The following is a 20634-nucleotide window of genomic DNA, read 5'->3' as shown; positions in this document are numbered from 1 at the left end:
GGCTGTCCTGTCGGATTCCCTGAGTGTCCTCCTCTCTATGTGTCGGTCTGGCCCAGGGCTGTCGCGTCTGTCTCTCGGCGCCCCGCCCCTGCGTGCGCGTTGGGAGAGACCTCGGACTACAAATCCCGGCAGACCCCGCGGCGCGCGGGCGGACGCGGGGCCGCAGAGGGCGGGGCGGGGCTTGGCGGTGCGCAGAGCCTGACTGCGGCACCTTCGCTGACGCTGCAGCCGTTGAGTCCTGCAGGTGTCCCGGGCCGCCCAGCCCCGCCGCGTCCCGCGCCCCCGGCCTTCCGCCTCGGCCCCGACCGCGGGGCATCGCGACGCCCGGGCCCGGCGATGAGCGCGAGGAGCCGCCATGAGCGCAGGTGAGCGCGCAGCCCCAGCCGACAGGAACCGGGCGCGGTCCCCGGACCGCCCGTCGTCGCACTTGTCGTGGGGGGACATCCCCACCGCGGGGGCGCGGGCCGAGGGAGCGACCCCTGGGACATCCCCTCGCCCGTGCCCTCCCCCATCCCAGAGGGGCCAGGAGCCCGGGGATGGCACCGTGCAGAGTCGTCCACTCTGCGCCTTCCTAAAGCCCTGGGAGAGGAGGCGCCTGGCGCCGCCGTGCAAAAGGATAATCCGGGGGCCGCGGTGGCGGGGCGCGGGGAAATGTCCCCGCGCAGTGACGGATGTCCAGGTGGGGGAAGAGACGTGGAGGCCGCTGCATCCAGGGCCTCTGAGTGGTTGTTCCTCTTGGCTGAATGAATGAATGGGGTTGGAGAAGCCAGGGCTCCTGAGTCCCTGGATCGGAGTGCCCTGGGGCACAAGTGCCACTCCTGATCCCCTGAGTCAGGCCCCCAGAGCAAGCCTGTTAGCACCCCGGTCCAGGGACCACACCCTCCATGTTACCTGTCCCAGGCCCTGTGTCTGGAGGCCACCCTTTCCAGAGTCTAATTCTACCTGCTGCAAATGGTGCCAGTAGACCTCTCGTGTTTAGAAGGGTCTCATTTCCACGTGGGTCACTCAGAGCCTAGACCTCAGCCAAGGGCCACCAACGCTTGAGCATCCTCTCTGCAGCTGCAGACCCTTCAGTTCAGGTCTCTCCCTCCGGTCTCCCAGCTTACTCCCCACCCTCCCCCCCCCCCAACTCTAGGGTGCACCCAGGGTGAGGAAGGGGAAAGAGGCTGAGGAAATATGGCCCCTGGACTTCAGATCCAAAGATCAGGGAGCTCCTGGCAGATTATCCCTCACACTCAGCCTGGCCCAGGAGAGGAGCTTCTGGCCACAGGAGAAGCACAGCAAGGGAGGAGGCAGCAGTGCTGCCCTGGGCCTCTGCCAGGTCATCAGCAGGAAACCGGTGCTTCCGCAGGAAACAAGAGGTTCCTAAATGGCTTTGACGCCAGCCCCTCCGCTCTGCAGTACTCGTGGCACTGCCCCAGGGCCGGGGAGTCAGACTAGGTTCAAGTCTAATCTTGACCACTCAGAGCTGTGTGACTTTGGACATGTTAATCAACCTCTGTGCCTCATTTTAAATGGGAATCCTAATCCATACTTTTGGAGAGGTGGCTGTGAGGATGAAGTGAGAGGAATGTGTTCATTTAGACCCACTCATTTTCAGCTTCTCCCCTTGCAAGCTGTATGACCCCGGGCAAGGGATTTTGAAGCTGTGTTCCTCAGTTTCCCCAGCTGTAAAATGAGATGATAATAGTCCCTCCCTCAGAGGGTTACGCGTGAAGATCAGTCGCTGTTATTCAGAAGAGCAATGCAGTCAGTCATTTGTCAAAGTATTCTCATCCCAAGCAACTGGCCTGAGCTGGTGGTACCGGAAGAGATCAGACAGTGCTCTGACCCTCCTGTGCCATCCCTGGGGAGACTGCGATGCGAATAGAGATAAACAAGCCCTTCTGAGTGTTTTGACAGATGTTCTGCAAGAGCATGCCCTGGGCTTGACCTTGCTGGGAGACTAGAGTGTTCCACAGATGTGACTTCCTCCTTCAAGTTCCCTTCCTCCTTCCCCAGGTTGACGGGGAGAGCATCCTTGTGAAATGATGGGTGTGAGATAGACACAAGGAAGAACTTCCAGAGGGAACATTGTTTAGGTCCCAGGGGAAGTGATCCAGTGAGGGCAGCTCCACATGGTCTCTGGCAGGGCCCTTCAAGAAGAGGCTTGTTCCTCTGCACCTCCCAGCTGACCCAGAGGCAGGAGATGGACACAGTGACTCTTGCACCATCGCTTCCATGCTCTGTTATGTCAGTGAGGTGTACAACCTTCACTCATTGGTTCATTCATTCAGTAAATGGTTCCTGGGTCCCAGCCACATGCCAGGCACTGTGAGCAGGAGGGCGATGACACCTGTGCAAGCCTGAGGTGTTGGTGTCAGTGGGTGGGGGTGAGGTGGGCAGAGAGGATTTTGGAGTAAGGCCCCTTCCAGCTGCGAGACAAATTGGTGGGCACACTGCCTCTCTCAAGGCTCAGTTTTCTCATCCGTAAAATGGGATAAGTTGCTTGATTGTTGCAGGAGGAAAGCAGATCGGCAGGAGCAAAGTGGCCCACCTGGGGTCAGCGCAGCATGCTGCAGTCCCATCCCCAGCACAGCTGCTGGCCTGAGGGTTTGAAGGCCCGGGGAAGAGCTGTTGAGTGCACACAGGGGAGCAATGGCACAGCTGTGGGTTTGCAGACAGGGCAATGGGAATGTAGAGGGGAGCCTGAGAAATGGGTCAGAGCGGAAGCCACACCTCCTTGGCAGGGGAGCCAGTAATGCCCGCCTGTACAGGTCATGCTTCAGGAACTTCAAACACCCCATGTGCCAGCTACTTTGGGGTTATGATCCTAGAGATGGGAAACGGAAGCCTGGAGAGGCTGAGGCACTTGTGAGAGAGCCAGGAGCACAGTTACTGATGGGGACGACAGCGACGGCGCTGGTAGTGCCGTCGTTTAAGAGCGTGGACCCTACAGCCGCACTGCCTGGATCCACGTCCCGCCGCGCGCTGGCTGTGTGGCCTTTGGACAGCTTACTTCACCTCTCTGGGCCTCAGTTTCCTAATCTGTAAAATAGGGATAAAAGTAGTCCCCACTTCACAGTGGTGAGGAATGAATGAATCGATGTGTGTAAAGCCCTTGAACAGTGCCTGGCCTGTGTCAGCCCCTGATAGCCCTGAGGTACTCTTTTTGTTGTTGTTGTTTTTGTTTTTTGGCCGCACCGAGGGCTCGTGGGGGATCTTAGTTCCCCAACCAGGGATCGAACCCATGCTCCCTGCAGTGGAAGCACGAAGTCCTAACCACTGGACCACCAGGGAAGTCCCCCCTAAGGTGCTCTTTTTCCTTACACCTCAGAAACCACCCGAGAAGAGCCCTAAAGGGGGTGAAACTACCCGCCCTGACCCACTCAAGGAGCAGGTCTCCAGGGCTGGTGAGGGGCTTTGGCAAGAAGGACAGCTGGGACTGTGGCCTTTTGAGGAGGGGACAAGAAAAGGGTTGTGGCTTGTTGGTGGCCAAGGACCTGAGAACCCAGGTTGCCAGACCGGGTCAGTTGCCCTTGAATGCCTGTTGTTCTGCCCCCCAAGACAGGATCCAGGGCGAGCCTCCCCCCGCCCCTGCACAACACACACACGCACCAGAGAGCAGAAGGGCCTCGGCTGTTTCTTGTCTGCGGGCTGTTGTCAGGAAGGGAAGGAAATCATGCCCTGACAAGCCTCACACGCAAGCTGGATTGGGCCGGGACCAGAGAGCAAAAGGGACCACCCCAGGGGACCCAGGCTGGGGTCTCTGAGCCCCAGGGCAGAAGGCTGACCAGGCCTCCTGCCCTCTGGCTTTGAGACTTTACTGTTGGCCAGACACCCGGATGGTTGAGAGCTACAGGCTTCGTGTGTATGTGTGGGAGTTCCCCAGAGACCAGGCCCTTTCTGGAGCTGGTGGCAGCTCCATATGTTTTCTGAGTCACCCAGTGGACAGGGGAGGGATTGACCGTGGGTGGGGCTTGGGTTAATTTGGGTTTTGAGTCATCCTGTTTGAAAGAGGCCTCAGGCGGCACAGGGCATATGCCCTGTTCTCTGGAAGTGCCCACATTGGCCCCCAAAACACAAGATCTGGGCTCTGACTTCCTGGCTCCACCATTTACCAGGGGGCCTTTGTGACTCTGAGCCTCGGTTCCCTCATTTGTACAAATGGGAAAAATAAGAGTCCCCTCATCGTGTTGCCAGAGGGTTAAATGAGCTAATTCGCGTGGAGGGTTAGAGCAGCTCTTGTCACCTGGGAAGTGCTTAATGGATATTGGCTGTTCTTATTATGGTAATTACCATAGTAATTATTATCACAGTCCTTATGTGGAGATATGGGGGGCTGCGATAGGACAGAACAGACTCTGCGTGGTCTGATGGGAATTAAAACCCACCCTGGGACTTCCCTTGTGGTGCAGTGGTTGAGAATCCGCCTGCCAATGCAGGGGACACGGGTTCGAGCCCTGGTCTGGGAGGATCCCACATGCCGCGGAGCAACTGGGCCCGTGAGCCACGATTACTGAGCCTGCGCGTCTGGAGCCTGTGCTCCGCAACAAGAGAGGCCGCGATAGTGAGAGGCCCGCGCACCGCGATGAAGAGTGGCCCTCACTCCCCGCAACTGGAGAAAGCCCTCGCACAGAAACGAAGACTCAACACAGCCAAAAATAAATAAATAAATAAATAAATAAATAAATAAATAAATTTATTTAAAAAAAAAAAAATGATGTCTAAAAAAAAAAAGATGAGCAGCCCTGTCCCTGCCCTCAGAGTGGAGAGCAGACGGAAAGTGGGACACACAGCTCCCAGGACGCTAATAGCTGGATGTGCGGGTGCTCTTGAAGCTCAAAGTGCTCAGCAGGCCCCGTCCCCCGGCTCTGGGCCCACACGGAGCCAGAACTCGCCAGACGCACAAGGAAACGAGGTACAACGAGTGAGGACCAACAGGACAGCCCGGTAACAGACCCGTGAAGACTCGAGTTACTGGATTTATCAGACCAGATTTATAAAATGACTGTGCGTAAGTCGTGGTTAAAGAAGGAGGGAGGAGCCCCCCCACCCCCCACCAAATGCCGTTTCTCCTTCTGTCCACAGACAGCAGCCCGCTCGTGGGCAGCACGCCCGCCGGTTACGGGACCCTGACGGTAGAGACATCTATAGATCCCCTCAGCTCCTCAGTTTCATCCGTGGTACGTGGGCAGGGGAGGGGCAGGGGCAACTCCAGCTGGGGGTGATACCCCGGCCCACCCGGATACCCCGGCCTCCTCCTCCAGCCCCCGCCCGCCCCACGACCTTGGCCTGCTCTCGCCCGTGTCCACAGAGGCTCAGCGGCTACTGTGGCAGTCCATGGAGGGTCATCGGCTATCACGTCGTGGTCTGGGCGACGGCGGGGATCCCTCTGCTGCTCTTCCGATGGAAGCCCCTGTGGCGGGTGCGGCTGCGCCTCCAGCCGTGCAGCCTGGCCCGCGCCGAAACCCTCGTTATCGAAATAAGAGACAAAGAGGTGAGAGGCGGGGGAGCAGGGGCGAGCCTGGAGCTGGAGAGGGGCGGTGGTGGCTCAGGGTTGCGGGGCGGAGGATGCTCGGGTTCTCAGCCCAACCTGGCCGCTGACGTTCTGTGGGACCTTACACAGGTGCTTCTCCTCCCTGGACCTCAGCTTTCCCATCCGAGCAGTGGGCGGACGGGACGGGGTGGGTGATTCCCGAGGAGGTCACCTCTATCCTTGATCCCTGCCTCCTCCAGCAGGGGCCACCTGGCTGTCGGGTGGGGCCGGGGAGGGGAGGGGTCTCTTCCAGGACTGAGTCCACACCTCCGTGTTCCAGGATAGTTCGTGGCAGCTCTATACTGTCCAGGTGCAGACTGAGGCCATCAGCAAAGACAGGTGAGGCAGCCCCATCGCCCCTTCCCAGGAGCCCCTGCTCCCCCTGCCCTCCCCCCACGAAGGCTCTGATCCCGGGGCCTCCCATCCGAGAGAGGGAAGGTGGTTCCGTGGGGATGGGAAGGTGCTGGGGCAGCTCCCAGGGCTCCACAGTAACTCCACCGCCGTCCCCAGCCTGGAGCTGCCCCCACAGACCCAGGCGGAGGACGGCCGGAGCCAGGCAGCTGTGGGGACACTACCAGAGGGGACATGGAAGGACACCGCCCAGCTCCACAGAACCGAGGAGGCAGTAAGTGGACAGCTGGGTTCTGGGCAAGTCCTTGCCTGTCTCTGGGCCTCAGATTCACACCCTGTACAATGGGGGCTGGACTCCAGCTGTTCTCCGGGCACCTCTGGTTCTCTTGTCCCAATCGTCCAGGCTGCTGGCCGATCACCTTTTACCCTTCCGTGCCTCTCCCGCCTCTTTCCTGTGCCATCCCCCTGCCGCCCCCGACACACTCCTCCTGGGGCCGCCTCCAGCCCACCTCTCCTCTCTCCCACCCAGCAGCGGATGCTGCGCTACTACCTCTTCCGGGGCCAGCGCTATGTCTGGATCGAGACCCAGCAGGCCTTCTGCCGAGTCAGGTAGGGGTCAGGGCCGGCGCTGCTACACCACGCCCACAGCGCGTGCTGCATTGGGCAGAGGAGGTGGCATGAGGTGGCCCAGCCTGGACTCTCCTCTCAGCTCTGTGCCTTGACCCCCTCAAATCGCTGAGCCTGTCTGTCAATAGCTCATGAAGGGAATCCCGGCCTCCTAGGGTTGTTTCGAGGGTAAAGTATATTACTGTCATGTGAGGCTTGGCACGGCACCTGGCCTGAGGTGGCAACACTGCTGTGAATCAGACCGTAAGCTCTGGACTTGGACCTTCTGTTTGGCGTCTTGTACCTGCTCTGCCACCTACTAAGTGCTTGATAAATATGAGCTCAGTTTATGTCTTAGTTTGAGCCCCGAGAAGCAGACCTCAAGACGAGGATTCAAGTGCAGGGAATCTGTTTGCAAGGTGATGCCAGGAGACGCAGGGGAAGTGAGGCCGGGAAGAGAAGGCAGCCGGTGGAGGGGGCTTGATGTGGGCACCTGGAGCACAGTCCCTTGGGGATCCCTTTGAGCCAGTGTAGGGCACGCACCTCAGGGTGCCCTCACCCAAGGAGTGAGGAAACCAGGGGGTACGTACCCATCACCTTCCTACCGTTACCAGTTGTGGAATACATGAACTCTTGCACAACTTTGGCCTTCCTGGCTCATGGGCAGACCGTGCTTATGCAGCCAGGAGAAGCCCTCAAGCCGGGACAGGTGTTTCCAGTAAGAGGCTGCACCGCGCAGATGTGAATTCCAAGGGGGTGTGGGGAGGGCACCAACAGCCTCTGCTACGTGAGAGGAATAGCAAAACTCGCTGACGTGGGACTTCCCTGGTGGCGCAGTGGTTAAGAATCCGTCTGCCAACGGAGGGGACACAGGTTCGATCCCTGGTCCGGGAAGATCCCACATGCTGCAGAGCAGCTAAGCCCGTGCGCCACCTACTGAGCCTGTGCTCTAGAGCCCACGAGCCACAACTACTGAGCCCGCGTGCCACAACTACTGAAGCCCCGCATGCCTAGAGCCCGTGCTCCACAACAAGAGAAGCCACTGCAATGAGAAGCCCGTGCACTGCAACGAAGAGTAGCCCCCGCTCACTGCAACTATAGAAAAGCCCGCACACAGCATCGAAGACCCAACGCAGCCAAAAAAAAAAAAAAAATCGCTGACCTTTGTCACCTAGTAAGTGCCAGGAACCGTCCAAGCACTTTGCAAAACTTATCTCATTTAATCCACCCGTAGCCCTGTGAGGGAGATGCTGTCACCGTCTCCATCTTGCAGATGAGAAGTCTGAGGCCCAGAGAGGTTAAGTGACTTACTTAAGAAGACATCATTGTAAAGAAAGCTCTAAATGTCACTAAATAATAGCGGCTGTTGTCACTGTTAAGTATTATCATCTCTCATTGTTTTTCCTGGGTGAGATGGTTTGGGGCCCGATCAGAGGAACAAAAGGAGAAAGTTAGGCCCAGAGTTCGTGAGGGACCAGCCTTCTCCCGGGAGCTCGGTGTGGCGGAGGTGGGCCAGGAGGGGTGGGGGGGTGCAGAGCTCAAACCCCGCCACCCACACGAGTGCCCCCTCCCCGTCCTCCCAGCCTGCTGGACCATGGCCGCACCTGTGACGACCTCCACTGCTCCAGCACCGGCCTCAGCCTCCAGGACCAAACCGTGAGGTGGGTGCTCCCTGAGAGCTGGGGCCCCCCTCTCTTGCCCCCCTGGGTGTGGCCTTCTTCCAGTCACCTGCCTTCTCTGGGCCTCAGTTTCCCCAGCTGGAAAGTAGGGAGCTCCGTCGCCGCTAGAGGGTCCAGCTGCCACAGCCCCTCTATCTGATAGCCCTGCCGCTTTTCCTCTTACAGGAAGACCATCTACGGCCCCAACGTGATCAGTGTACCAGTCAAGTCCTATCTGCAGCTGCTGGTGGACGAGGTAGGGCTGTCCCTGGGCCTCGCCCCAGCTCTGGCCTGAGCTGGCTGTGTGACCTGGGCCAGGGGCTTGCCCTCTCTGGGCCACCCGTACAGAGGCAGATTGTACCAGCTGTCCTCTTCTCCATGGTGGAGAGCTGTCTCAGAACCAGCCCCAGTCAGCTCAGGGAGAGGAATTGGAAGTTCTGGTCCAGGCTGGGGCTGGGGATTAGAGGCCAAGAGACAAACCCACACAGCCTGGGCTCCTGCTGTGTGCCAAGTGCCAGGCTCCAGAGTCTGGGTCCTTTCCGTGCATTACCCACTTTCACGCTCCAACAGCCTCGTGGTAGGTACATTCCGTTCACACATGAGGAACCGGAGCTACAGAGTGGGGGACATGGCATGGCCAGGGTCACGTGTGGACAAAGGGAAGCCAGTGGCCTGGACACACCTAGAGTACACTGCTAACATCCCAGCCCTCTGAGCCAGGGGCAGACACCTGTGAGACAGAGAGGAGGCCTTGGAGTCTGGCCTGATGTAAACCCTAGTCAGCCACCTGGGAGCTGTGTGGTTTTAGGCAAGTGACTTCACCCTTCTGTGCCTCAGTTTCCTCAGCTGTAAAATGAAGCTGATGGTAGCATCTGCCTTGTGGAATTGTCCTCACCATCCTATGACATTTAGATGATGTGCTTAGCAGGGGCCTGGCGTGTAAACACCCGTGTGTCCTCTTTAGAGCGAAGAAGCTGGTGGCTCAAGGGACATCTGGACAGGACTGACCAGGAGACAGGCCTGGCTTTAGTCCTTTGGCAACTGCCGGGCCCTCTGCTTCCGTGGGCACAGGAGGCCCAGCCTGTGGCTGGGCCGCCCTGGGGGACCTGGGCCCTGACGCTGCCTCCCCGCCCCTCCCCCAGGCACTGAACCCCTACTATGGGTTCCAGGCCTTCAGCATCGGGCTGTGGCTGGCTGACTACTACTACTGGTATGCCCTGTGCATCTTCCTCATCTCCATCGTCTCCATCTGCGTGTCCATGTACAAGACCAGAAAGGTGTGCGGTGTGAGGTGGAAGGGACAGGGCAGGCGGTGTCCGAGGGGACCTCCACCCACCCACTCCCTGCTTGTCCCCCTGCCCACAGCAAAGCCAGACTCTGAGGGACATGGTCCAGCTGTCTGTACAGGTGTGCGTGTGCCGGCCTGGGGGAGGTGAGAGGCTGGGGGAAGTGAGAGGTGGGGGAGGGAGGGAAGCTGGGGGAGGTGAGAAGCTGGGGGAGGGAGAGAGGCTGGGAGAGGGAGGGAGGCTGGGGGAGGGAGGGAAGCTGGGGGAGGGAGAGAGGCTGGGGGAGGTGAGAGGCTGGGGGAGGGAGAGGCTGGGAGAGGGAGGGAGAGGCTGGGAGAGGGAGGGAGGCTGGGGGAGGGAGAGAGGCTGGGAGAGGGAGGGAGGCTGGGGGAGGGAGAGAGGCTGGGGGAAGGAGAGAGGCTGGGAGAGGGAGGGAGGCTGGGGGAGGGAGGGAGGCTGGGGAGGTGAGAGGCTGGGGGAGAGACGAAGGCTGGGGGAGGCAGTGGGGGAGTCCCCTCCAGGCTATACTGAGGCCCCTGCTTGCCCGCAGAGGAGGAATGGGTCGACTCCAGTGAGCTCGTGCCGGGAGACTGCCTGGTGCTGCCCCAGGAGGGTGGGCTGATGCCCTGCGATGCTGCCCTGGTGGCTGGCGAGTGCATGGTCAATGAGAGCTCTCTGACAGGTCGGTGCCTGCCCCTGGCCAGCAGCCTCCTGTGCCCCCTCCCGGGCCACCAAGCCTCTCTGCCTTGTGTCAGAACTCCTAGATGGAGTTCTCTTTTCCCTTTGCTCAGGTAACAGTCCCGGCCTCAGCCAGTCCTACCCCTGCAGATGCTGGGTGAGGCACTGCTACTCTTTGCCAGGCAGCGAGCTCAGGGCTTTACAGAGATTAAGCCCTCTCGTGTCAATATCTTATTTGAACTATAAAAGTAACACAGCTTGTTACAAAATAATTCCAACAGAAGGAGAACAACGCCTGCCCCCCACCCTGGCCCCCCCACTCTGCCCATGCTGTATGCTCACAACTCTTTCTGGCTCCCCTGAGAGACGGTTCCTGGAAACTGGCTGCACACATCCCAGGACTGTCTCACTGTGTCTGTGTCTTTTGCCCTCTCTGAGCTTCAGTGTACCTCTCTGTAAAATGGGGGCAGTGATTTCTTCACACATAGTTACAAGCGTTAAATGAGACCTGGGGCTTCCATAACCGTTCTGGGCATAAGGCTTGGTCTTGCTGGTGGGAGGGAGCAGCATGGGCCTCACACCACATCCCTCCCAGGGGAGAGCGTTCCAGTGCTGAAGACCGTCCTGCCGGAGGGACCGGTGCCCTACTTCCCAGAGACCCACCAGCGGCACACGCTCTTCTGTGGGACCCTCATCTTGCAGGCCCGGGCCTCTGTAGGACCCCATGTCCTGGCAGTGGTGACCCAGACAGGTAACGAGTCTGGGAAGTGGGGAGGGATGCTGGGCCCAGCACCTAGAGGAGAGGTGACACAGAGCCAGGCAGGACCCATCTCTGCCACTGCCCTGCTGTGCGACTCAGGCACGTCCCACCCCTACTTGGGATTGGCTGGAGTGGGCAGGGACGTGGCAAGAAGGAAGGAGCCCACCCCTTAGGAAGAGAGCAGTGCTGTACGTCTCCAGCAGGCCCCTGCCACGTGTGAAAGGGACCCAGTGTGTCACCAGATTTGACATTTTTCAGCGAAAGCCACACATCTGAATTTTAAGTGAAACCACCCAGTTTGTAGATGGTACTACTAACTCCTTACTTACTAAGCTTATGAAGGCTGGGCAAGGCCTGTGGCCATCCCGTGTGACCGCCAAACTGGGTGATTGCTGACCCCCGGAGCATCATGCCTTACAACCCCAGAGGTGTGGATGGTGTGGGGGAGGGGTGGAGTCATCCTGACCCTCAGTTTCCCCTGCCTCGGTCTCCCCATCTCCTCCCAGGGTTCTGCACGGCTAAAGGGGCCCTGGTGAGCTCCATCCTGCATCCCCGGCCCATCAGCTTCAAGTTCTATAAACACAGCGTGAAGTTTGTGGCCGCCCTGTCTGTCCTGGGTGAGTGGCCCCCCGCACCCCACTTTGCCAGTGGCCCCCGGAGCCCCGTTCCCAGTCCCGCTGAGTCCCTTGCTGTCTCCTCAGCTCTCCTTGGCACCATCTACAGCATCTTCATCCTCCACCGCAACCAGGTAAGCCTCGGGGGCCGGGCGGGGGCTGCCACTGGAGGCCCAGGGCCCACCCGGCCTGGCCCTTGGCCTTCACAGTGCCCCCTGCCAGGTGCCTGTGGACGAGATCGTGATCCGGGCTCTGGACCTGGTGACGGTGGCAGTGCCGCCCGCCCTGCCTGCCGCCATGACTGTGTGCACGCTGTACGCCCAGAGCCGGCTGCGGAGCCAGGGCATCTTCTGCGTCCACCCGATGCGCATCAACCTGGGGGGCAAGCTCCGGCTGGTGTGTTTCGACAAGGTGGGGGCCGTGGCGGGGGACACACGGCCAGGCCCCCCACACCCACATCCCTCATTCAGCAACGTTGACTGAGGGCTTGCTGAGCCCAGAGCCCCGCCGCCTGCCCGTGCGCCCCTGCTGTGAACACTGCCCACCGCCAGGTCCTGTCCTGGGATGGAAACACTCAGAGGCACCCTCCACCCCCAGCTCCCACCTGCATCAAGCTCACAGTCTGGAGCATGAAATGTCTAAAATCATTTAATTTGTTTGTTTGAGAACCACTGAGGGCCAACTGGGTACCCAGGGCTGCTGTCAACACTGGGGATCCAGCAGTGACCCACACGGACATGTCCCCACCACCATAATGAGTGAACCAGGGACCACAGAGAGCTGCCGATGGTGATGGGTTCTAGGGAGGCAGCAAGTGGGGCACGTGGTGGGTGGTACATGGGGGTCACTCCCTTGGAGGGCAGTCAAGGAAGGCTCCTCTGGTGCCTTGGTGACCTCTGAGGGGTGGGCCACACTGAGAGGAGAGCAGGGCTGGCAAGGTGGAGGGGAAGAAGTAGAGTGGCTCATGGCTCCTTGGAGGAGCAGACCCGTGTGCCTGGGGCTCGGGGAACAGTAGGGAGGGGGGCAAGAAGAAACGGGCAGAGCCCTGACCCATCAGAGGCTGGCGGGCCCTGGTGAGGAGTTTGGACGTTATTTAAACTGAAAGGGTGGAGCTTGGTCATCTTCGCAGAGCTCCCAGGCTAGCGAGGGGGCCAGATGTGTAACTGAGCCACTGGAATGTGGTATGGGAGAGGCAGGCATCCGTTCACGCATTCATTCACTTATTCACTCATTCATTACACTGAGAGCTGTACATGGCCAGGCCCTCTTCCTGGTACCTCAGTGAACAAATGATGGAGTAGTGAAGAGGCCATGGGTGGGAGCCCCGAGCAAGCACTACCTGACCCAACTGTAGGGTTAAAGAAGAAGACTTCCTGGGGGAAATGATGCCAGACCAAGAAACACTGCGGGTTGGGGAGGACAGCCTGGCAGAGGGACCTGCTTGAGCAAAGTCCAGCTCTGGCTCCTGGGGTTCCCATGGGCCCCGCCTGGCCAGGGATGTGGGCGCCCACCGCAGCGGGGCACAGCTCACCCCAGGACTCATCGCTGGCCCGCCCGCTTGCCCCCTGCAGACAGGCACACTCACAGAGGACGGCTTGGACGTGATGGGTGTGGTGCCCCTGAAGGGGCAGGAGTTCCTGCCGCTGGTCCCAGAGCCCCGCCGCCTTCCCATGGGGCCCCTGCTCCGGGCACTGGCCACCTGCCACACCCTCAGCCGGCTCCGGGACACCCCAGTGGGTGACCCCATGGACCTCAAGATGGTGGAATCTACCGGCTGGGTGAGGAGGCCGAGCAGGTCCGCCCCCTGCCTCTGGGCAGCCGAGCCCTAACTAAGCCCACCCAGTCTTCCTTCTAGGACTTCCAGGGGGCGTCTCTATCATGCCCACCACCGAGAATAACAATGGCCAAGGCCTAGTGCTGAGCACCTACCCTGTGCCAGCGCTCTGTTGCACGGGCCTCATCTCACGTACTGCTCCCCATAGCCCCAGGGAGGTAGCTTAAAACCTGCCTCACGAAGGAAACTGAGGCTGAGAGAGATTTGGAATAACTTGTGCAAGGTCACCCAACGGCTTGTAAATGGCAAAGCCAGAGTTTGAACTCGGGTCCTCCCAACTCCAAAGCCCACATTCTTGACTTCTGTTCTATCCAGTCTCCCATGAAGGAAGTCCTCCATGAGTTTAACTTGGGTCTCTCCCACTGCCTCTCTCCATGGGCCAAGGATTGGCTGCCCCAGGCCAAGCCAGCACCCGGCCTCTCGATGCCAATGTTCTCTGCCTGCCTCCCAGGTCCTGGAGGAGGGACCAGCTGCAGACTCGACATTTGGGACCCAGGTCCTGGCAGTGATGAGACCCCCGCTTCAGGAGCTCCACCTGCAGGGCATGGTGAGCTGAGGGGGGTGCCTGTGGGGCGTGGGCTGGGAGGGGTGGGCTCCACAGGCCAGCCCCTCAGCTGCCCCTCCAACCCTACAGGAGGAGCCCCGGGTGCCGGTCAGCATCCTCAGCCATTTCCCCTTCTCATCGGCCCTGCAGCGCATGAGCGTGGTGGTGGCGTGGCCGGGGGCGGCTCGGCCCGAGGCCTGCGTCAAGGGCTCCCCTGAGCTGGTGGCAGGCCTCTGCGACCCCAAGACAGGTGAAGGGGGAGGGCCCCAGAGTCTGCAGGTCGGCATTGGCACGGAATGGGGTGGGCGCCCAGCCCCTGTCGCTGCCCCCACCTCCCCGTCCCAGTGACACCTGCCTCTCCCTGGCAGTGCCCACGGACTTCGCCCAGATGCTGCAGAGCTACACAGCTGCTGGCTACCGCGTGGTGGCCCTCGCCAGCAAGCCGCTGCCCATCGCACCCAGCATGGAAGCAGCTCAGCAACTGACGAGGTGGGCCCTGGGGACTGAGCCTCCGGCCTCGCGTGGGCAGAGGGGGGCAGAGCCCAGGGCCGATGCCCCTGCCCAGTGGCTGGGGGAGGGGTCGTGGCCACTGCGTGACCTCTGACCCGGGTCTGCCCACCCTCCAGGGACACTGTGGAGTGGAAGCTGAGCCTCCTGGGGCTGCTGGTCATGCAGAATCTGCTAAAGCCACAGACGACACCTGTCATCCAGGCTCTGCGAAGGACCTGCATCCGCACCGTCATGGTGACAGGTACCAGCAGGGCCTGGGTTAGGAGGGCAGAATCTACCCCATTCCGGGCAGAGATGAGGGTACCTGGCGTCCCTTCCCGGGGCATCTCTTTGGGCCCCTGCCTCAGGCCTGGTCCTTTTCAGACATTTCAGGTATCTTCACAGTCTCCCTCCTGAGTGATAATTGTCACCCCAGTTGACAGATGAGGAAAGTGAGGCTCGGAGGAGTAGAGTGACTTCCAAAGAGTCTGGGGCTGGTGTTGGACAACCTGGGTTCGAGCCCAGCTGCTCACCTGCTAGGTGACCTCTCCCCAAGTTCCAGTTTCCAACTCCGAGAAATGGGGGAAGTTAGGTCAGCCTCAAAGGTTGTGACAATTTCATGGAGCAAGAAAAGAAAGATTCAGGGGACTTTCCTGGCGGTCCAGTGGTTAAGACTCCTCCCTTCCAGTGCAGGGGGCACGGGTTCAATCCCTGGTCAGGGAACTAAGATTCCACATGTCGCGTGGCACGGCCAAAAAAAAAAAAAAAAAAAAAATGGTATATGTAGAGCTCAAACCCAGGCTCCCAGTTTCTCCTAAGACCTTTGATCCCTAGTTTTATAGACAAGGAAACCCAGGTTCAGAGACACTGATACCCTGCCTGAGCTCACTCAGCCAGTCATGGCAGACAGATTCTGTCCGGCCTCAATTTTCCCATCTATACGTGTCAGGGTGAGGATGGCCCCCCTCAGTAGCAGCTGGACCCTGACCGTGCCCCATACCCCCAGGGGACAACCTGCAGACAGCGGTCACCGTGGCCCAGGGCTGCGGCATGGTGGGCCCCCAGGAGCGCCTGGCCATCATCCACGCCAACCCCCCTGAGCGGGGCCAGCCCGCCTCCCTCGAGCTTCTGCCAGTGGAGTCCTCTGCAGCCGTGACCGGGGCTCAGGTGAGGCTGACCCCGAGTTCCGCCACAGACCCCACCCATGACTCCGCCCCTGTGTCAGCTGTCCCGGGCCCCAGCTCTCAGGGTGGGCAGGGGGAGCTCAGCTGAGCTTCCCGGGCCCCCAGGATCCTGACCAGGCCGCAAGCTACACCATGGAGCCAGACCCCCGATCCAGCCACCTGGCCCTCAGCGGGTCCACCTTTGGTGTCCTTATGAAGCACTTCCCCAAGCTGCTGCCCAAGGTAGGGCTGCCCCCGGGCCTCCCTGGTCGCCCCACACCTCGCCATGCTCTGCTCCCTCCTCTTGGCTGCCTCAGCCCCTCCCCTGTCTCCCTGTGCTCCCAGGTCCTGGTCCAGGGCACCGTCTTTGCCCGCATGGCTCCCGAGCAGAAGACAGAGCTGGTGTGTGAATTGCAGAAGCTTCAGTGAGTGCCTACGGGGGAGGGGCCTGCGGGCGCCCAGCTGGCCCATAGGTCCCTGCTTCCCACCCCAGGCATTAAGGAGCCATCGGCCTCAGAGAGCCCGGCAGGCACCCCCGGGTCTGTCACGCTGACAGTAGTACACCGCCCTCAGTATCTGCGGGGGATCGGTTCTGAGAGTCCCTGCAGATACCAACGTCCACAGATGCCCGAGTCCCTTATGTAAAATGGCGTAGTACAGTCGGCTCTCCGTATCCATGGATACAGACCCCGTGGATACAGACCCTGTGGCTACTGTAATTGCACCTATTTACTGAGCACCTACTGCGTACCATTTACTGAGCATTTCCCAGGCACCCAGCGGGCAGTCGGGATGCAGCCATCCCCGTGTTCTGCCAGCCAGCCCGGGCGGTGGGTGGGCCATTTCGCAGCTGAGGAGGGCCCTCCCGGGCTCAGAGCCAGCACGTGAGTCCGGGCCACGCCTGCCCTCCCCTCTCCGACAGGTACTGTGTGGGCATGTGTGGGGATGGCGCCAATGACTGCGGGGCCCTGAAGGCGGCTGACGTGGGCATCTCGCTGTCCCAGGCCGAGGCCTCAGTGGTCTCGCCCTTCACCTCAAGCATGGCCAACATTGAGTGTGTGCCCATGGTCATCAGGTGAGGCGGGCAGGGGCCTGGTGGGGGGCGGGGTCTCAGCAGGGCCTGTCAGCCGGTCTGGGCCCCCTCATGCCCATACCCGCTCCCCAGGGAAGGTCGTTGTTCCCTGGACACGTCGTTCAGCGTCTTCAAGTACATGGCCCTGTACAGCCTGACCCAGTTTATCTCTGTCCTGATCCTCTACACGGTGAGTATCTGCAGGCCCCGTGCCGGGCCCGGGGCGAGGACCTCAGCAGTGTGGTGGGAGCCCGGCAGGTTCTGGAGTAGACAGCGTGGCCTCAAATCCTGCTCCAGCCGCGTGGCTTAGGCGCTCCGGAGCCTCGGCGGTGAGGCTTGTCTGAGATTATGAAAGCACTGAGCACCTGGTGCACAGTAGGTCCTCAGAAACGGGAGCGGCTGTCCTGTGCTAGCGTTTCATCCCTGTCCTCTGGGAGCTCCCCATCTGCAGGGGGGACTGAGGCAGAGCCCAGGCGGGGGTGAAGGAGGGAGAGGCAGGAGTGGGACACCCGAGGCCTCTGCCCCTTTCCCATGAATCTGCCCGTTCCCCGCTCGCCCTAACTCAGACCTCAACTGTGCCTCCGGTCTCCTGTCCAAAGGGTATCACCGCCTCCTCTGCTCAGAGCACGCGTTGCTCGCCCCCGCTGGAAACAGGTGACGCCATGGGGCAGTGCAGGCCTCGCGCCAGCTTTTGTCCCTGTGTCCACCTTAAACCTGAGGGCGGGAACTGTGTGTCCTCCAGAAACCTTGGGGCTCCGCAAGGCAGAGCCTCAGCCTCCGTCTCAGGCTGGTAGTTCCCATGAGATTTAGGCCTCCGCAGGTCAGCAGGGATGCCTTCTCCCTCAGACGGGGAGAGGGGCCTCCTGAAGGCAGGGCCGTGTCTCCTTCATCAGATTGGGAGTTCCCAGAGGCAGGAGGGTGCTGTCTGCCCATCAAGTTGCAGGGCAAGAAAACACCTTCCCCATCAGACTCCTTAAGGGCAGGGCTGGTGCCTGCCCCATCAGGCTAGGGGCTATCCTCCTCTCCGCCCTCCCTCCCTGCCGGTAGGTCAACACCAACCTGGGCGATGTGCAGTTCCTGGTCATCGACCTGGTCATCACCACCACGGTGGCGGTGCTCATGAGCCGCACGCGGCCGGCGCTGGCACTGGGTCAGGCGCGGCCACCAGGGGCCCTGCTCAGCGTGCCCGTGCTCAGCAGCCTGCTGCTACAGGTGGCCCTGGTGGCCAGCGTGCAGCTGGGGGGCTACTTCCTGACCGTGGCCCAGCCCTGGTGAGTAGCGGGGAGCTCGCCCCAGATCCCACCCATGCCCCGTCCTCCTCACCCTCGCTCCCTGACTCCCGGTCCCTGTGCCCCCAGGTTCGTGCCTCTGAACAGGACGGTACCCGCGCCAGACAACCTGCCCAACTATGAGAACACGGTGGTCTTCTGTCTGTCCAGCTTCCAGTACCTCATCCTGGCCATGGCTGTGTCCAAGGGGGCGCCCTTCCGCCGGCCGCTCTACACCAATGGTGCTGCTGTGCTGGGGGTGGGATGTGCTGGGGGCGGTAATGGAGGGGGAGGGGGGATGAGAGGGAGGGAGGGGGATGTGATGGAGGGAGGGGGGATGAGATGGAGGGAGGGGATGAGATGGAGGGAGGGGGGATGAGATGGAGGGGAGGGGGGATGAGATGGGGAGGGGGGAGGAGATGGAGGAGAGATGAGAGGGAGGGAGGGGGGAGGAGATGGAGAGAGGGGGAAGAGATGGAGGGAGGGGGGAGGAGATGGAGGGGAGGGGGGATGAGAGGGAGGGAGGAGGGATGAGATGGAGGGAGGGGGGATGAGATGGAGGGAGGGGGGATGTGATGATGGAGGGAGGGGGGATGTGATGATGGAGGGAGGGGGGATGTGATGATGGAGGGGGGAGGAGATGGAGGGGGGAGGAGATGGAGGGAGGGGGGAGGAGATGGAGGGAGGGGGGATGTGATGATGGAGGGAGGGGGATGAGATGGAGGGGGGATGAGATGGAGGGGGGATGAGATGGAGGGAGGGGGATGAGATGGAGGGGGGATGAGATGGAGGGAGGGGGATGAGATGGAGGGAGGGGGGATGAGATGGAGGGAGGGGGGATGTGATGATGGAGGGAGGGGGATGAGATGGAGGGGGGATGAGATGGAGGGAGGGGGATGAGATGGAGGGAGGGGGGATGTGATGGAGGGGGGATGAGGTGGAGGGAGGGGGGATGAGGTGGAGGGAAGGGCTGTGGGGCTGGTGCCTGTGGGGTCCCGTCGGGCATGGGTGTGAGTGTGTGGGGCTCCCTGGCCTGACGGACTCCCCCACCCCCAGTGCCCTTCCTGGTGGCCCTGGTGCTCCTGGGCTCCGTCCTGGGGGGCCTCCTCCTGTTCCCCGGCCTCCCGCAGGGGCTGCTGACACTGAGGAGCATCGCCGACACCTACTTCAAGCTGCTGCTGCTGGGCCTGGTCGCCTTCAACTTCGTGGGGGCCTTCATGCTGGAGGTGGGGCCCACCCCGCGTTGGGGTGGGAGGGGGCTCCGGGGGTGGGACTCAGCCACAGCTGCCCCCCTGCGACCTCCCTGTCCCCGGCAGAGTGTGCTGGACCAGTGTCTCCCAGGCTGCCTGCGGTGGCTCCGGCCCAAACGGGCCTCCAAGAAACGCTTCAAGCAGCTGGAGCGGGAGCTGGCCGAGCAGCCCTGGCCACCGCCCACCGGGCCCATGAGGTAGTGCAGGCCCGGCCGGCCGGCACCCTAAACACTGGATCTCCCTGCTTCTGAGCCACCCATCAGGACCCATCTCCAGAGACACCACTGCCATCGCTCCTGCAGCCCTGAGGTTGGCGGTTGTCACACTCAACGTCCCACATCTGCCCGGCCCAGCCTTCCCTGCCCCCGCCTGGGGAGATGCTAAGTACCCTTGTCCCCCACTTCGGACGCCCCACGTAGGGACAGCGGCCACCACCCGCACTCAGAGCCGCTGTCAGTGTAGCAAATAAAGTCACAATATTTTCCTGCCTCGGCCTGCCTGATACCACTGACCTGGGTGCCCCTGGCACGTGTCTGCTCCCGGCATCCCCTGATTTTTCAGATCATGTTGGACAACTCCCCTCTGAGCCTCCGTTTCCTCATCTGACGTCACGTCTCCAGGTTGAGCACGTGCCCGGTGCTCCGTTCAGCATTTTATAGGCATCATCATTTAATCCTTACAACTGTGGAGTACTGTCCCCCCCACCTTTTTATTTTTATTTTTGGCCGCACTGCATGGCTTGCAGGACCTTAGTTCCCTGACCAGGGATCAAACCCGGGCCCATGGCAGTGAAAGCACTGAGTCTTAACCACTGGACGGCCAGGGAATTCCCAGTCCTCCTTTTACAGATAACGGAAACTGAGGCTTAGAGGTCACGCAGGTAGTCAGAGCTGGGACCAGGTTGCTTTGACTCCGGAGTCCACACTCTTGACCGTCCTACCCTCCTGCAGGGGCAGGAGAGAATGGGCTTGACTCAAACAAGTGCCAGCACCTACAAGGCATTTAACTGGGGCAGTTCCCTGCTTTCCCCACCTCCCGCATCCTGGGATGCGTTTATGGTCCAGTTCTTCCCTCAGATGCAGTCCAGGCTCTGAGCCCACGTTTCCCAGCCAGAACCACGTGCACCATCTCCCGGGAAAGGGTGGGTGCTTCTGACCTCATCCCACCAGTGGGACCCTCGCCAAGCCCTGCTCTGGAGATGCAGCTCTGTCATCTGGTCCATCTGTGCTGGGCAGGGGACAACAGGAAAGAAAAGCCCCCGCCAACCTCATTACCGGAAGCTCCGGCACCACCCCCAGCCCACCCTAGTAGGAGCTCAGCGAATGTTGAATCAAACTGAGGACAAGGATGGGGGGCATGAAGAGGTAACCTGTGACACCAGGCACATCCACAGACCCTCTGCACTGGGCACTGAGTCATCAGACAGCAACGGTTCAGGGTGGCAGATGCTGTTCAAAGGGAGGCTGGAGGACACAGCGAGGCCTGGGTTTGAACCCCGCCTCTACCCCTAGCTGATTATTCATGCATTTGTTGGGCAGTCATG

At 60.8% G+C, this 20634-nt stretch overlaps 1 protein-coding gene across 4 annotated transcripts; it reads left to right on the top strand.

The window, feature by feature from the left end:
* Window positions 1-181: 181 nt before the first annotated feature.
* Window positions 182-19579, top strand: ATP13A2 (ATPase cation transporting 13A2). Of its 4 annotated transcripts, none has more exons than XM_068539008.1 (29): window positions 182-365; window positions 5071-5165; window positions 5297-5479; window positions 5799-5857; window positions 6029-6143; window positions 6402-6478; window positions 8059-8136; window positions 8320-8389; window positions 9276-9410; window positions 9499-9565; window positions 9970-10101; window positions 10693-10848; window positions 11364-11474; window positions 11559-11605; window positions 11694-11882; window positions 13043-13249; window positions 13757-13852; window positions 13940-14099; window positions 14218-14338; window positions 14476-14600; window positions 15345-15505; window positions 15628-15744; window positions 15847-15926; window positions 16424-16576; window positions 16667-16763; window positions 17621-17844; window positions 17932-18083; window positions 18898-19067; window positions 19158-19579. In XM_068539008.1, exons 1-29 carry the CDS (start codon window positions 356-358, stop codon window positions 19290-19292), a joined length of 3522 nt encoding a protein of 1173 aa, XP_068395109.1. In that variant the 5' UTR covers window positions 182-355; the 3' UTR covers window positions 19293-19579. The 4 variants fall into 4 exon arrangements, with proteins under 4 accessions (XP_068395109.1, XP_068395110.1, XP_068395108.1 ...); XM_068539009.1 differs by having other exon boundaries at window positions 6399-6478; window positions 9303-9410; XM_068539007.1 differs by having other exon boundaries at window positions 6399-6478.
* Window positions 19580-20634: the final 1055 nt, after the last annotated feature.

This window comes from Eschrichtius robustus, chromosome 3 (assembly GCF_028021215.1).
Source record: "Eschrichtius robustus isolate mEscRob2 chromosome 3, mEscRob2.pri, whole genome shotgun sequence".
Classification (NCBI taxonomy): domain Eukaryota; kingdom Metazoa; phylum Chordata; class Mammalia; order Artiodactyla; family Eschrichtiidae; genus Eschrichtius; species Eschrichtius robustus.
Note: the sequence above shows the minus strand (reverse complement) of the source record. Positions and strands in the feature narration are given on the sequence as shown.